Consider the following 15319-nt stretch of genomic DNA (forward strand, 5'->3'; position numbering starts at 1 on the left):
ATGAAGCCCACATCGTGTGCTGGACACCACCTCGACAGCCAGCGGTTGAGTGATGACATGCGGCTATACATGTCATCACTGGTCTGATGTGGGAGGGGTCCAGAGAACACTACGGAGTACGACATCGTCTTAGAAAAAGTACACACCGACTCCACATTAACCTTAGTGACTTGCGACTGGCGTAGTCGGGAGTCATTAGTGCTGACATGAATTACGATTGTATCAAATCTACCTTTAGTCTTTGTCAGCAACTTTAAATGAGATGCGATGTCGCCCGCTCTGGCCCCGGGTATACACCTAACTATGCCGCTGACTTCGCTAGCTTCACGTTTCGGACTATGGAGTCTCCAATAATCAGAGTTTTATTCTCAGCGGGTGTGTCGCTGAGTGGGGAAAATTTGTTTGAAATGTGAAGTGGTTGGTGGGGAACCGTGTGCTTCGATTTTCGACTATGCTTCCCTCGGACAGTAACCCAGCCACTGCCTCCCGGCTGCTCGGGAGCTACCGGGGGGGAAGCCAAGCTGTGTCGGCCCGCACGGGCTACAGGTGGCTGGCTAACTACTGCTGCATACGATGACTCTGACTCAATGGTGCGGAGCCGTCTCTCCAACTCAGACACCCTTGCCTCCAAAGCTAAAAATAAACTACATTTTTTACATGTATCATTATCACTAAAGGAGGACGAGGAGTAACTTAACATCTGACATGTAGAGCAGGTGAGAGCAGGAGAGGGAGAGACAGAAAAAGAAGCCATTGTAAATAAAGCTAACTGCTAAGCGGTTAGTACGTAGTACGTAAAGAATCACGTCCAGAGATGAGGTCCGTCTATCACTATCCGCTGATGCTCAGCACGGTGAATGCACGAGAAGAAGCTGCACGTTGCTCTTGATGTGAGAGCCAGGCTGGCGTGTTCCGGCCCAAGGCAGAACTGAGGGGGCATGATGTACCCTGTGCGACAGTCGGGGCCAACACGAATTGTCGACATGATATGCTTGTGAGAAAACAAGGGAGGTGGACCCAATTGCAGAAACTCCAAAGTCAATTTAATTAACACAAAAGACAAAGCAAAACTTCCAAATGTCCAAACTGAAAAATCCCAAAAAAGGGTCAAAATACTGAGAAACACTGACGTAGACTAATTAACATACAATAATCTGACACAGATGGGAAGAAACACAGAGACTAAATAGATACAGGGGTAATCAGACACAGGTGAGACTAATGACACAGGTGAAGACAATGAGGGCAATCACACTGGAGGGAAACACACAGAGGCAGGATAAAACACAAGAACGATAGTTACATACTGTAACTCCAGATTCTGAGTATAGGCGCAACGCTCTATGGCTATCGCTATTGGGTTTATCCCTCGCTCACCTGCGCAGCACTGAAAGAATTGTAGTCCATGGCCACCCACGAGGTGGGCCCCACCCACGGTCCACCCCCAGGTATATATGCGGCTGAGACCGTGTGTTCTGTTCCCCCCCCAAAAAACGGCTTTTCTTCAGTCATACCCAGAGTCAATGGGGCCCACATCTTAGAGGGCTGCGCCTATACTCATAGAATCTGGAGTTACAGTATGTAACTATCGTTCTATGTCATATAGGCTTTTCCCTCTAAGGCTATTGCTATTGGGTTAGAGGCGAAGCAGGATGTAGTCTATGCCACACTGGGTCCGGAAGTTACCACAAGCACAAATACACCCCACAATGTTGCTCTCAACTGCCCATAGCAGGAGATAGCAGATAAGCCTCACTCTATACAGACAGGGTGCTGAGCACAGAGTGAGACACAGAAAAACAGGAGACATCACGTAAGTAAAAACGCACGAAGGAGCACGGGGAAGACCATGAAGCTGCAGTGCAGATTTCTTCAACCATCACACCCCCATGCAGGGCAGCCGAAGAAGCAATTCCCCTGGTGGAGTGCGCAGGAAAGTAGAAGAGAACTCCTGACAGCAAAAAAAACAACAAAGTGTGAAAATAGAACAGACAACGTTTAAAAAACAAACTTTGAGGACCTATTTACACTCCGGCTAAGGCTGGATAAGTATTCAAATGTATAAATGGACATATTTGATGACACTCCACTGGAAAAATGCCATTTCCCAGCACTAACTGTTGCATAGGAAGACAGGGGTTATGGTACTGTCTAGGCCAAGTCCTCTTCTCCCTCCTCCTCAAACTCTCCCTCTTCCTCAGCAGTGGCGTCCTGATATTGTTGGTACTCGGACACCAGATCATTCATGTTGCTCTCAGCCTCAGTGAATTCCATCTCATCCATCCCCTCGCCAGTGTACCTGAAACAAGAAACATTCACTCAGATGTGTTGTGACAAACTCGTTTGAGTCTAGAGGTACAATGAGAAGTCCTGCACAAACACAGGGACATCATTTCACTGTCCTGATAAAACAATCTTCTTTTACTTACCAGTGGAGGAAGGCCTTGCGGCGGAACATAGCAGTAAACTGCTCCGAGATGCATTTGAACAGCTCCTGGATGGCTGTGGTGTTGCCAATGAAGGTGGCGGCCATCTTGAGACCGCAGGGAGGGATGTCACAGACGGCGGTCTTGACGTTGTTGGGGATCCATTCCACAAAGTAGCTGCTGATGTTGTTCTGAACATTAAGCATCTGCTCATTTACCTCCTTCATTGACATGCGGCCTCGGAAGATGGCGGCGACTGTGAGGTAGCGCCCCTGGCGTGGGTCACAAGCTGCCATCATGTTCTTGACATCAAACATCTGCTGGGTGAGTTCAGGAACGGTCAGTGACCTGGAAAAAGACAAGATAATGGAGTTAAGATTCATGTCACATGCATTTGAAACAACAAAGTGAGGGTTTGATTAAGTGTGTAAAAAGCATGCTTGTGCCTCTCTACCTGTACTGCTGGCTGCCGCGGCTGGTCTGGGGGGCAAAGCCCGGCATGAAGAAGTGCAGCCTGGGAAAGCGCACCATGTTCACGGCCAATTTCCTCAAATCGGCGTTGAGCTGCCCGGGGAAGCGCAGGCAGGTGGTCACCCCACTCATGGTGGCTGAGACCAGGTGGTTGAGGTCACCGTATGTGGGTGTGGCGAGCTTCAGTGTGCGGAAGCAGATGTCATACAGAGCCTCATTATCAATGCAGAAGGTCTCATCTGTGTTCTCGACCAGCTGGTGGACGGAGAGGGTTGCTTTGTACGGTTCAACGACTGTGTCTGACACCTGAAATGTGAGAGAGAAAAGCAAAAAGAGATGAAGGTAAGAAATAAAGACAAGAGGGGCATGAGATAGAATTTTAATGACATGATTTTTATGTTATGAACCTTGGGTGAGGGCACCGCACTGAATGTGTTCATGATGCGATCTGGATACTCCTCTCGGATCTTGCTGATGAGCAGCGTGCCCATACCAGAGCCGGTGCCTCCACCCCACTCCTTCCTCACCACATCCAGGACCGAGTCCACCAGCTCCGCTCCCTCGGTGTAGTGACCTTTAGCCCAGTTATTACCTGCTCCGCTCTGGCCTGTGTGACATGCAAATACAGAGATTAATCACAGCTGTAGAGTCAACACTTCCTGGATCTGATTCTATTGGAAATATGACTCCATCACACAAATAACTGGTATTCTGTTTTGAATATATTGAAAGTTGAGCTGTGGAAAATGACTTTCAGCTATCACACTATGGGAATGTCATCAACCCAAGTTACAACACATTTCATTCTCACCAAAGACGAAATTGTCTGGTCTAAAGATCTGGCCAAAGGGACCAGACCTCGCAGAGTCCATCGTGCCTGGCTCCAAATCCACCAGCACTGCACGTGGGACAAACCTGCCACGCTGAGTATTTGAAACGGAGCAGAGCGTACTGTACTAACAGCTAAGTACAGTACGGTCCGTCAGCGCCGCGCACTACGTTGTACTTAGCTTCCACTTCCATGTTAGGGCCTACACGAGCTGGCCGTAACACTAGTCAATCATTGTGTTCACACAGGGCGCGCTGCGGTCCGTCTCCGGCGCGTGCCACCGACGGCACTGCGCTCTGCTCCGTTTCAAATACGCAGCGAGTCTATTTTCGCCGGAGTACGCTGCAGGCACGCGTCAAGCTGTACAGAATATAACAGCCCGGACAGGAAGTCAGACGAGGAAACGCACAGAGCATCCGGTCAATTTCAAAATAAAACACAATATACGGACTCGCGATCGTATTTTTCATCACTTTATCAACATTACGTCAAAACAGGAACCGAATTAACAACAATGCATCTTCAGAGAGACAAAGCAACATGTTGTTTGCATGTTTTTCTCTTTATTCCCGCGGTATCTTGTAGTTCTCCTGTGATGTGTCATGGGTGAGCTCCGCTGCGCTGACAGACCGCGGCGCGCACGGAGTATGTGTGAAACACTTTTCAATGGAGTCCAGCAGGATAAGAATCCCCCTGCTGGGTGGATACGGTACTATCGAGCCTTGTGGTTAGTATGAATTACCTTCCGTAGACATGAGATAATCTTACTATATAGACCGACAGATTGAACAAAGTGGGGTTAACCTGATGCTTCGTTGTAATACACGTTGATCCGCTCCAGCTGCAGGTCGCTGTCCCCGTGGTATGAACCAGTTGGGTCGATTCCATGTTCGTCACTTATCACCTCCCAGAACTGGAAAAAAATAAAGGAATATGATTAAGTCACAATATTGCAAAACCCAACAACGCATTGGTGGGCCGCTATGCTAACATTAGCTTTGAAGCTAAGTAAGCTCAACGAGTGGCCCGCCAAAACCAGTTTTAAAATGTGCGCTTTTTCACAGATCGTTACAAAGTTATGTTTCAAAACACACATATTCGTACCTTTGCTCCGATCTGATTTCCACACTGGCCGGCCTGCAGATGTACGATTTCCCTCATTTTTTTTAATTGAAAATTAACCTTGACGACTGAAACAGGCAACACTGTGACTGCTATCACTCAGCAACGGACTAACTGGTAGGTTTTAATGTGCGGAGCTAAGTCGGGTCGTTGTTACGTAGAATGGCCTTTCATCTCAACGTTCCATGCTAAGCGATATAAAAACACAGCGCTGTAGCGTCTTCTAGCTAGCTATGCCCTCGGCAGCAAGTGTATCTTCCCTGGATGTCAGGGACAGCTCGGTCTGTTTGTTCAAATTCCCCGGATGAAGAGATGAAGAACAGGTGGATCAGCTTTGTGAAGCGGTACCACGATGGATAGCAGGTGTTCACTAATATCACCCGCCTCTGCAGTGCCCACTTTTCCCCGAAGGTTTTGTCAACTTTCACCAGAGACTAATGGGGTTTTTGGTTAACCGCCTTTGGCTGGTTAGTGGTCCCGAAACGTCTGTCTCTCCCCCCCTGACCGTCACCTGCCCACCTCGCAGACACCTGGCTCCTTCACGGACAGTGGATGCCTGCATGTCAGTGTAAGTTTCCCTTTTTTGCTGTATGTTAATAGTTAATCTATATCAAAGTTTTTGTTGGCAAGTGAAATAATATAATGTGATTTTATTGTGTAGCCTAGCATGATTTTCATATCTAATGTGGTCAAGTTCATGATTATTAGGTGAAGGGATGCCTCACATTTCTTTGTTGGGAGAGAGAGAGGGAATATGTGGTGTAAGATTAAAGTTAGCATCCAGCTCCAATCAAATATGATAGAGAACTTTCATCTGTGTGTAAGATAATAATAATAATAATTGGTCATATCAACAGGTTATTTTGGGGGAAGATCTACATAAATGACCGCGTTGCAACAGCCGGGGTTTTTTCTAGATCTCCGCTAGTAGCATGGCTATTGTTGATGTTGTAAATGATGCCTTCTGTGTCTAAATAACCAGACAGAGACGGCTTGAAACGGCGCTTCTGGCTGTTATTTTACTGCAGTTTAGAGATTATTATACGTGTCAGTATTATCAGTAACAGTATATTTCATTAGCAAGTAAATTAAACTATTATCCGTTTTCACATAGTCTCCTCCAACAACAAGAGAGACGGGGTGCCAGTGAGACAACACACAGAAAGTCACCAGAGAGGACAGGGGCCACACAATTGTCTTGGAGAACACTAGGCAACAGAAAAACTACAGGTATGTTGAGATATAAAGGTCTTATTTGTTCTTTGTGAATGTCTATGACGTTAAGGCAAACTTTCTAGATATGCGCTATATGTACATCAAAGAAAACACTGCTTAAATTATATTCTTCAAAGATTCATCATGTTGAGTCTGTCACAGTTATTTTATGAGCACCATGCTGATGTTTCTGCTGTGGTAAAAACCTAAAAAAAATGTGACTGAATAAATACAGTATTTTACACATTTTACTGACATACAGTTTATTAATGTTTTCATGCAAGAGAGAAGACCATACGGGCTGTACAAAATCTTGCAACACTGATGGTCAAAGTGCTGCTAAAAATGTTAAGATTTATTTTCTAACTTCATAGCTGCAACTCTGTATACAGTGCACACAAACAATTGTATTGTTATTTGCACATGTATTCTCCAGGTTTTCAAGCTACAGTGACCAACAGGAGCGTTGCTGTGGGAAGCACAGCATCCCAAGTTCTTCCACTCTTCTCATCTACTCCACTCAAGTGGAAAACTGCATCACCTGACAGCCCACCTACAAAACGCCCTCTCTTGGAGTTTCCGTTACAACAGTTCCAACTTTGCAGATCCTAAAGACACCACCTACCTCCCCAGTATTTCTGAACATGTTGACACCATCACTTTCTTTGTTTGCTTTTTTCTGATTTGTTTGCCCTTGGTGAATGACTGCTCTCTACTGAGTATATTCTCTAGTCATTTTTGGATGTTCACTAACTTGTGTTTGTACTGTCTAGAACTTTTGTGAATGTAAAACATTATTTTGGATTATTTACATTTGTCTGTAGGCACCACATGAGTGCAGGCTTTTTATTTATAGCTCAGAGACACTTTACATTCTAATTGTTTGGCTGTGCATTGATCCTGACAATACCAAACCTGAGTTAAACTAACACTAAACCAACTCTGTGTTTCCTAAAACTCTCAGCTTATTTTTAAGAAATGCATTCAATTTGACTAACATAACTGTTATTTTGACATTCCTAAATAAAAATGTTTTCTTCAGACTTACACAGCTCTCTCCTTCATCTCCAGTGGTCCATAGTCTGTCTGATAAATGTTCAGAGCATTCTGCAGGGAGTAGGGGTTCAGGCACACAGGCTCAAGGCCTGGATGAAGAGTCAGTGTGGCTCTGGAAGCTCCAGACATTTATTCTGAACCTGTTGGAGTATGTGTTAGAAGGTGTTTCAGTTCTGACGATCCAGTATTAATCTTGTGTATTCATACTTTGAATGATCATTTTGTATAAGGAAACTATATATATATATATACATAGAAATTGTCTTTACATACGGCGTTAAGCTGCTTACAGCACACACTTTCCACCTCTCTGTGCATCATCCTGCACTCTCCACAGGTGCACCTGTTCAAATATGGTTTAGTTAACAGTGACTATGATATCGTAATTATTTTGTGTTAAACTACAGTATATACATTAATCTCTATACTACTGAGTATATCCGGTTGCATAGCTTGTGTGTTGTAATTATGAAAATCAACGGTTCACACATCAAGCATGAGGACCTGCAGGTATGTAGATAAAACTGACAATAGACCTTTTCTTTTATTAGCTAGGTGATATTGATAATGGTGGGGTTATTTTACCTTTATTGTGTAAATTAAAAAACAGGTACAACAGAAGGCTGTAAATGGAACACTAGTTTTCCCTTATATGTCAGGACATTTACATTTTTGACAGTTGAGAAGAGAACGTCTCTCCACGAGGGGGCGTGGCTTCGGCGCATTCTATGGACACGCCCACAGCATCCCAGAGGAGAGAGAACAGCTACATTTTTCATGATTTTGAAGCTTAATTTTATAAACTTAAAAGTGTTTTTCGTTGCTGAAATTTGGCCTGGTGGTTAATAATACATTCTTCTTTTGTATAAAAAACTAAAATACATTTTTATTTTTTGGTTTACAGGGACTTTAAAGTGTTACCCTGATCTCTCAGTGTATTAATTCCTATCATGAGGCGTGCTGCTCCTTTAATCATGTTTCAGAGCGTTTCAGGAGAGTCTGCAACAACCCATGGAGAGGACGCCCTCTGCTGGTAAAAGCAGAAGTATATCTGAAATTATTAGAACTAATTCCATGTGTACAAACTTTTTATAAACAAATTAACTTCTGATCCAGTTCAGTCCAGAACCAGACACCTGACCTGAAGAGTGTGTGTGTGTGTGTGTGTGTGGGACAGTCTGCTTTGCATTATATATACAGTATATATATGTTGTATAATATAATATTAATACATACTTCAAATATACATCTAAAGCATCTCTTAGCATTTTGGCCCTGGTCACGGGGGGTCTGACACGTTTATGTGCTTATTAATAATTACTAGTAAATGCATGTTTTTAATCGTAATCTCCAACCAGTGACGACAGAAGCCCTAAAAGGACATTCCTCCACACATTTGACTTCATGTATTTACACGTTATACGAGACGTTTGGGCTGTTTCCTCACCGTATGGAGACGGTTATCAGGAGAAAGTCAGCTTTGATGTGGTGAGACAAATGAGAAGAGAATGTCTGAATGTAAGAAGATTCATCAAACTAACGAAGGATCACTGGTTTCTTAGTTCAGAATCATGAAACAACTCATTCAATCCAGACGGAGAAATCACTCCGTCCTTTTATTTTGAAACAGATTAGAGCATTTCTCACATCCAATTAAGTCATTTACTTTTCTCAGCATACAAGGATTTAAAGATACATACATACATATACACATATATATATGTGTATAGAGATCAATCTGAGCCAGTGGACGGGCAGAGTGCTTAGGGGCTCTGACACAGGTGAAGGTGACAGACCCTGGGACCGTGATGATGGGCAGGGTCAATGTGATGATGGGAGGGGACAGTGTGATGATGGGCGGGGTCAGTGTGATGATGGGCGGGGTCAGTGTGACAATGGAAGGGGTCAGTGTGATGATGGGCGGGGTCAGTGTGATGATGGGCGGGGACAGAAACCTGACATTTGCATTTAAAATAACATTCATGTTAATGAAGAACAGGGGAGGAATTTACTCTGAGTGAGTAAGCTGTAATCAGCACACGTTTTATTTTGAAGCTCACATGATCCTCGTTAATTGAAATGACTTAAACAAATATATTCTCATTCTGATGGTTTCCTGCTCCTGATGCTCTGCTGGTTCTGTCTCAGGGTCTGATTCACTAAAAGATTGTGCAGCTTCGACACTTTCTAAACTTGCAAATGAGTCAACAAGACGCCGTCTGATTCATAAAACACACACTCAAAGGGATAAATGCCTTCAAAATAAAAGCTCTGTAAATATGACTGACATGACTATTATTAATATAACCAGGGGTTAAATCAACAAGTGGCTCTTGAACCGTTACCATGACGATGATTTGAGTGTTGTTGCCGTCTCTGTGTTGTCCTTCTAATGAGGCAAATCTTCATTCAGGGAGGAAACTCATTTCACATGTTTAGAGCTGAGCTCCATCAGACCCCTGAGTGTGTCCTCATCGGACCAGCAGGTATCAGGTCAGACCCCCCCGCCCCCCATCACAGCAGCAGGTATCTGGTCAGACCCCCACCTCGGAGCTCCTTCAGGCGCTGACAGTGTCTCAACATGCTCAGAATCCCCTGAAACCGTTTGTCCATCTTCATCTGAGTGAACTCTCTGAAGTCGTCCTCCACCACGAAGAAGTGACCTGAAACACACGTGGACACCACAGTGAGGCAGCAGCCAGCAGGGGGCGCTACATGTTACTTACACACTGTGTGTGTGTGTTGATGTGGTGTGCAGCATCAGATCACCTCTAGTGTCTTTGCTCTCCTGCTCCTTGAAGCGCTGCTGCAGTTTACGGGAATGATTGTTGAGACTCTTCACAGACTGATGGAGGATTTTGTACTTTGCTGTAACAGAAGTGTTGATGCTCTGCACTGCAGCATTCAACTGCTCGTACGACACACGTCCTCTCATGTACCTGAAACACACACACACACACACACTTCATTACAAACACAGATGAGTGAACAGGAAGCGGCGTGTGAATGACAGCTGATCCTTACTGAGGGATGCTGTCAAACTCTGAGACAGTGATGAAGTCCATCTCTCTGATGAAGCTCCTGCTGCTCTTCTTCACGTGTTCCTGCTGCAGCGTCTCACTCTGCTTCATCACAGACTCACCTCCTCTGAGAGGACACAGGACAGAAGACAGAGCGTCACTGATGCACAGCTGAGACCACTGTGTGGAGTCAGTGGAGCAGTGTGTTCCAGGTATGAAGAGGACGCATTAGAAAGATGGACAGATGTTGACCATTGAGGTTATCTCTCTCTCTCTCTCTCTCACTCACACTCTCTCTCTCTCTCTCTCTCACTCACTCTCTCACTCACACTCTCTCTCTCTCACTCTCTCTCACTCACTCACTGTCTCTCTCTCACACTCTCTCTCACTCACTCTCACTCACTCTCTCTCACTCACTCTCACTCACTCACTCACTCTCTCTCACTCGCTCTCTCTCTCTCACTCTCTCTCACTCACTCACTCACTCTCACTCCAGTGTTTAACATCAGAGCATTCACTGATACATTCAAACTAACAGGACACACACTCACACGCTCTCATGCAACAGAGAGCTGGATTGATTCAGATACAGACTGAAACACATCCCGTCGCTGTGTCTGGAGATCAGTGTACCTCATGTAGACATATTCACCGTGTCTTTCTGATGTTCACTGAGGACTAATCTTCCTCCAGTATGGTCACACGCTTAGGGGATATTATTAACACGCTGCTATATTGGAAATATTATTTTATTTCAAAGTATAAAAGCCTTATTGTTAGTACGAATTTTCATGAAATTCATTCATCTTGGTAACTTTGTGAAATGTATTATTCAAGTCTGTCTACCACCTGTCTAACACTCCTACTGATGGGTGTCTGAAGCTGTAATCGTATATGGGTGAAGCACCTAAGTAGTAGCAGATCCATATATGGATAGGAGCCAACTATATGTTGTCAGCAACTGTTTACTAGACAGAGAGTCTACATCTGATACGTATACAAATCAGTGTCATGTCATCTTCATTGTTTATGGTGATGCACCCAAATAGAAAGGAATTTGCGGGTTGCACCTTTTTAACAGAATATAAGCAGCACTGTGAACACTGTTACTTAGTCAGCACTTTGTCAGTCAAGTGATTTGTAAGCATGCTTGTTTGATGAAGTTGTCTGACCTCGGCCGATTAAATGGCGTTATAATCTCCAGTCTGTTTCACGATTTCTTCATTGGATTTATACAACAGAAACAACCCCCACCTAACACTTGTGTTTCTAGAAAAGATCAACTCTCACTGTGTCGCGGCTTCTCTCTTCGGCATGTGAGCAGGTACGTTGTCCTTCATGTGACTGACGTCCTCCAGATCCTTCTGGAACGACTCCTCCAGCTCCTGAAACACAACAAATACTGAATGTCGGAGGCCATTTGGAAACATGTCAGAAAACTCACCTGCGCAGAGGCTCCAGGTTACCTTCAGGTCGTTGAGTCGCTCTCTCTGATTGTCGACACATTTGTCAAACTCCTCCAGAAGTGTCTGCAGAGCAAACAGCTCCTGTCCCAGCTTCTTCATCTTATTCTGAGGAAGAGCTTTTAATACAAAGAGAAAAACCCAACTTTACGTTCATAAATCAAGCGGTTTTCAAATAAAACAACAAAGAGAGAGCGCGTCGTACCGACGAGGGACAGGTCCAACAGGTGTCTTAACGATGAAATCCTGTCATGGACATGTCCGCTGATCTCCTCCAGATCACTCATCCTGCTCAAACACAGATTTTATGGGTTACATTTACGCACACTGGACTGAATATTTTAGATTTCCATTCAGATTTATTCTGGAAGATATTTTCCCTGCACATCCAGGCACAGCTCCTCCATTGCACATTGTGTTTTTATACTTTTATATTCAATTATATATCTTTTAATTATTTCTATTGAAGCTCTGCTGTTTTATAGCTTCTTACTATCTTTACTTTAGTCCTTTGTTCATAGTCAGATTCCTCCGATGTGTAAACGTACTTTGCAATAACAACAGATTCATCACAGAAACATTCTGAACACATTACAAAGATTATTAACTGTTACAGAGATGTAAACATGCTGATGGTCAGATATGATCATTTATACCTATACATGTAGTGATTCTGTACACAAGTAAACAGCATAACACCGACACTGGAGGAGCAGCTGTTAGCACGAGTTAGCATGTAAACAAACAGCTGATGCTAACGTTAGCTCGGAGCTACTACCAACGGTTCAGTGACATCATGAGACGTACAAACAGAAGCAGGTGAGTTTACCTGGATAAAAGCCTGGCCGGGTTTGATGAAGCTCTCTCAACACAAGCTGATGTCCCCCCGTTAGCTCCTCCGTTAGCTCCCGGTTTAATTTCAAATGGGAACCGTCACGCAATAGCTGCGCATGCGTGTTGTCTCTGCTGCCTTCAAGGACCAGCCTCCGCAGAGTTAGGTTTCCTGTATTTACAACATTGCCAGCACTGCTTTACTGTGGAGGACTAAAAGTGCCAAAATGAAATATATAAATATATAATTAATTAAATAATTAAATGTGTCATCAATTATTTAATATTGGAAATAATTAATTATAATTGTTTGTTTGGCGGGAAACCGCCTAGTCTGGCAACCCTGCAGACCAAAGCAATGGTTTGTGACTCGATCAGCCCACTGAGTTTGATGGGAGAGGATGACAGATAAAATTATTTCATGATGCACTGCTGGAGCAGGAAACATGAAATAGTGGAATAAATAGATGCGTTTTTACATAGAATGAATGGACATTTTAATTAATTATTTAAACATTTATTTTATTATTTATGTATTTCATAAATTATTTATTTATTTATTTATATATTACCAATTTTAAATAATTAATGACACATTTAAATAATTATTTAATTATTTAATAACACATGCATTTAATTAATTAAATAATTGTATATTTATTTATATATTTGTTGATTTATTTCCAATATTAAATAATTGATGACACATTTAATGATTTAATTAATTATATATTTATATATTTCATGCCCACTATCTCTGACCGTGAGAGTCACTCAGCATCTGCACGCTGTGAAATTCACACAGACGTGTCCTAAGACCGGTTTATTGATAGATTATAGATCACTCTCTTCTCTGCTTAACTTAGTTACATTAAAAAAGATTAAAAAAGACTATCGATTGAATTTTCTGTTTCAAATAATCTCTCCAGCTCTGTGCACAAAGTGTCTCTCATCCTCTCTCCCTCTCGACCGACTGTATGAGCTCTCTCTCCCTTTCAGAGATTGTTTTGTAGTTATTAAAAGAATAATCAACTACAAGGCTAAAATTGAATCAAAATCAGGGCAACAACTAGTTTGGAGCTTGTACCAGCATTAAAGATTCACCCCACCACCCATCGTACTGCGCGTTCTGCCCGCTCGCCTCATAGACTGTAAACATTACGTTCGCCTGCCTGGGAGCTGGAGTCTGACGTCACTTTCCTGCGTCGTCCACTTTGCCAATTCGTTTTTGAGTTGGTTTGAATTATGATCACTTTTTAGCACGGCAAGTTTGAAAACGAAAAGCAAAAGACCTTTTCGTTTTCATTTGAATGATGTCATACAATATGCATACATAGAGAGTAAAAGTATAATGCAAACTGGATGACTGAATATTCATTTTAAATATAGGTCAAATAATGCACCTATAATCTGAAAATTAAAACATGTTTCTGTTACTGTATTTTCATTTTAAAATGAGCTTTTTCATTTGAATTATGATACAAATTTAGCGGAGCATTTTTTGAAAATGATAAAGCAAATGTCATTTTCTTCCTCATTTTAATTTAGTCAAAGAATGTGCATTTTTGAAGTTGAAAACTAAAATTCAAATTAGATAAATTAATCATAATTTTATTTTTGAGTCAAATAATACACTCATATTCTGAAAATGAAAAAGCATTTCTGTTAATGCATTTGAATTTTCAAATTAGCTTTATCATTTGAATTCTGATCACTAATCGCTTCCATAGTTTCTAAACAACCGACACAACATGCTGCAGCAGGGATCATTTCAGCACCTCGGACAGCGAAGGTCCTTAAAAACATCCAGGAGAGGAGGACAGGAAGCTCTAACAGTTTCTTTCAGTAAATGACGACTGAATGTTGAAACAGAGAAAACCACTGAATAAAATAAGGGACACATTATTCTCAAAAGCACAACATCAACACAAATTCATATAATAAATATTCTGAGAGAGCAGGGAAAAGTCATAAAACTACAAATAACTCAAAACGTTGCCTTTATGTGAGTTTCTGCAACAACAGAGCAGCAAATTCATTCCAGATTTTTGTTGTTTGCGATAAAGATTAGCTACTGATGTTTTTTCTCCTCTAAAGACATGAGGAAAAGAGACGTGTAGACCTATTCACATGAATAAAAAGACAAGAATAGGAGCACATTTCTACATATTCACAAATTTTGTATTATTATTGTATTGTATTCCTTTCAGATTTTCATTCAAATATGGGTTACAGTTTAAGATTAGAGAGTCACAGCTTCACCGGGAATCCCTGTACATCAGACAGTTACAGAGGATATCAGGCTCTGTTTGAAAAGATGACTCCCATCCTTTAAATGTTGAATTTCAGCTCCTTCCGTCAGGGCGTTGATATCAAGTACCACCCTGCAAAATGAAGAGATACAAGAACAGCTTTGTCCCAGCAGCCATCAGTGAGATGAACAGGACATAATGCAGTAGTGATCTTCTTTTGGAGGTTTATTTATTGATCTCTTATCTGCACGTTTTCACTGATGGCTAATTTGTATCTAGTTTTTACTCACCATGTTTTACTCATTGATGGTTCTTACTGTTATCTTGTTTTTATTTGTCTTATTCTCACTGATGGGTTACTTTATCTTGTTTTTGCTAAGATCTTTTCATTTTAGTTTTGAGCACTGTTGTCACTGTATCATGTTTTGTCCTGTGCTGTGGTTTGTATGTAAAAGGAGGCCGACTCCCTCACTGTAAACAAATCTACCTACATGTACAAATAAAGTGACCTTACTGTAATGGATATCAAATTATCTTATGGATACACACAAAAAGCATGTGTGGAAAGACTTCCCCCCACAAAGAAGGATAGAAAGTATGCTATATTAGGACAAATAAATGAAAAGTCCATAAA

General features: G+C 42.3%; 2 protein-coding genes across 2 annotated transcripts; both read right to left on the reverse strand.

The window, feature by feature from the left end:
- Window positions 1-2013: 2013 nt before the first annotated feature.
- LOC132983337 (tubulin beta-4B chain-like) lies at window positions 2014-3813 on the reverse strand. The gene is made up of 5 exons (XM_061049610.1): window positions 3709-3813; window positions 3305-3504; window positions 2881-3203; window positions 2430-2774; window positions 2014-2299 (listed from the first exon to the last, which is right to left on the reverse strand). Exons 1-5 carry the CDS (start codon window positions 3767-3769, stop codon window positions 2152-2154), a joined length of 1077 nt encoding a protein of 358 aa, XP_060905593.1. The 5' UTR covers window positions 3770-3813; the 3' UTR covers window positions 2014-2151.
- Window positions 3814-8703: 4890 nt separating this feature from the next.
- On the reverse strand, window positions 8704-12561 carry LOC132983333 (spindle and kinetochore-associated protein 1-like). The gene is made up of 7 exons (XM_061049607.1): window positions 12432-12561; window positions 11808-11890; window positions 11606-11721; window positions 11430-11524; window positions 10144-10266; window positions 9889-10058; window positions 8704-9782 (listed from the first exon to the last, which is right to left on the reverse strand). The coding sequence occupies exons 2-7, from the start codon at window positions 11887-11889 to the stop codon at window positions 9634-9636; spliced, it is 735 nt and encodes a 244-aa protein (XP_060905590.1). The 5' UTR covers window position 11890; window positions 12432-12561; the 3' UTR covers window positions 8704-9633.
- Window positions 12562-15319: the final 2758 nt, after the last annotated feature.

Source organism: Labrus mixtus, chromosome 11 (genome assembly GCF_963584025.1).
Source record: "Labrus mixtus chromosome 11, fLabMix1.1, whole genome shotgun sequence".
NCBI lineage: Eukaryota > Metazoa > Chordata > Actinopteri > Labriformes > Labridae > Labrus > Labrus mixtus.

Bases quoted from the DNA above. Each gene is read 5' to 3' on its own strand.
- LOC132983337 (XM_061049610.1), bottom strand. From the start codon at position 3,769: ATGGACTCTGCGAGGTCTGGTCCCTTTGGCCAGATCTTTAGACCAGAC. The intron at 3,204-3,304 runs GTTCATAACATA...CTCACATTTCAG, and splicing joins GTGCGGTGCCCTCACCCAAG to GTGTCAGACACAGTCGTTGA. The intron at 2,300-2,429 runs GTAAGTAAAAGA...TTCTTGTTTCAG, and splicing joins CGCAAGGCCTTCCTCCACTG to GTACACTGGCGAGGGGATGG.
- LOC132983333 (XM_061049607.1), bottom strand. From the start codon at position 11,889: ATGAGTGATCTGGAGGAGATCAGCGGACATGTCCATGACAGGATTTCA. The intron at 10,267-11,429 runs GTGAGAGTTGAT...GTGTCCTCTCAG, and splicing joins AAGAGAGAAGCCGCGACACA to AGGAGGTGAGTCTGTGATGA. The intron at 9,783-9,888 runs GTGATCTGATGC...CGTGTGTTTCAG, and splicing joins GGAGAGCAAAGACACTAGAG to GTCACTTCTTCGTGGTGGAG.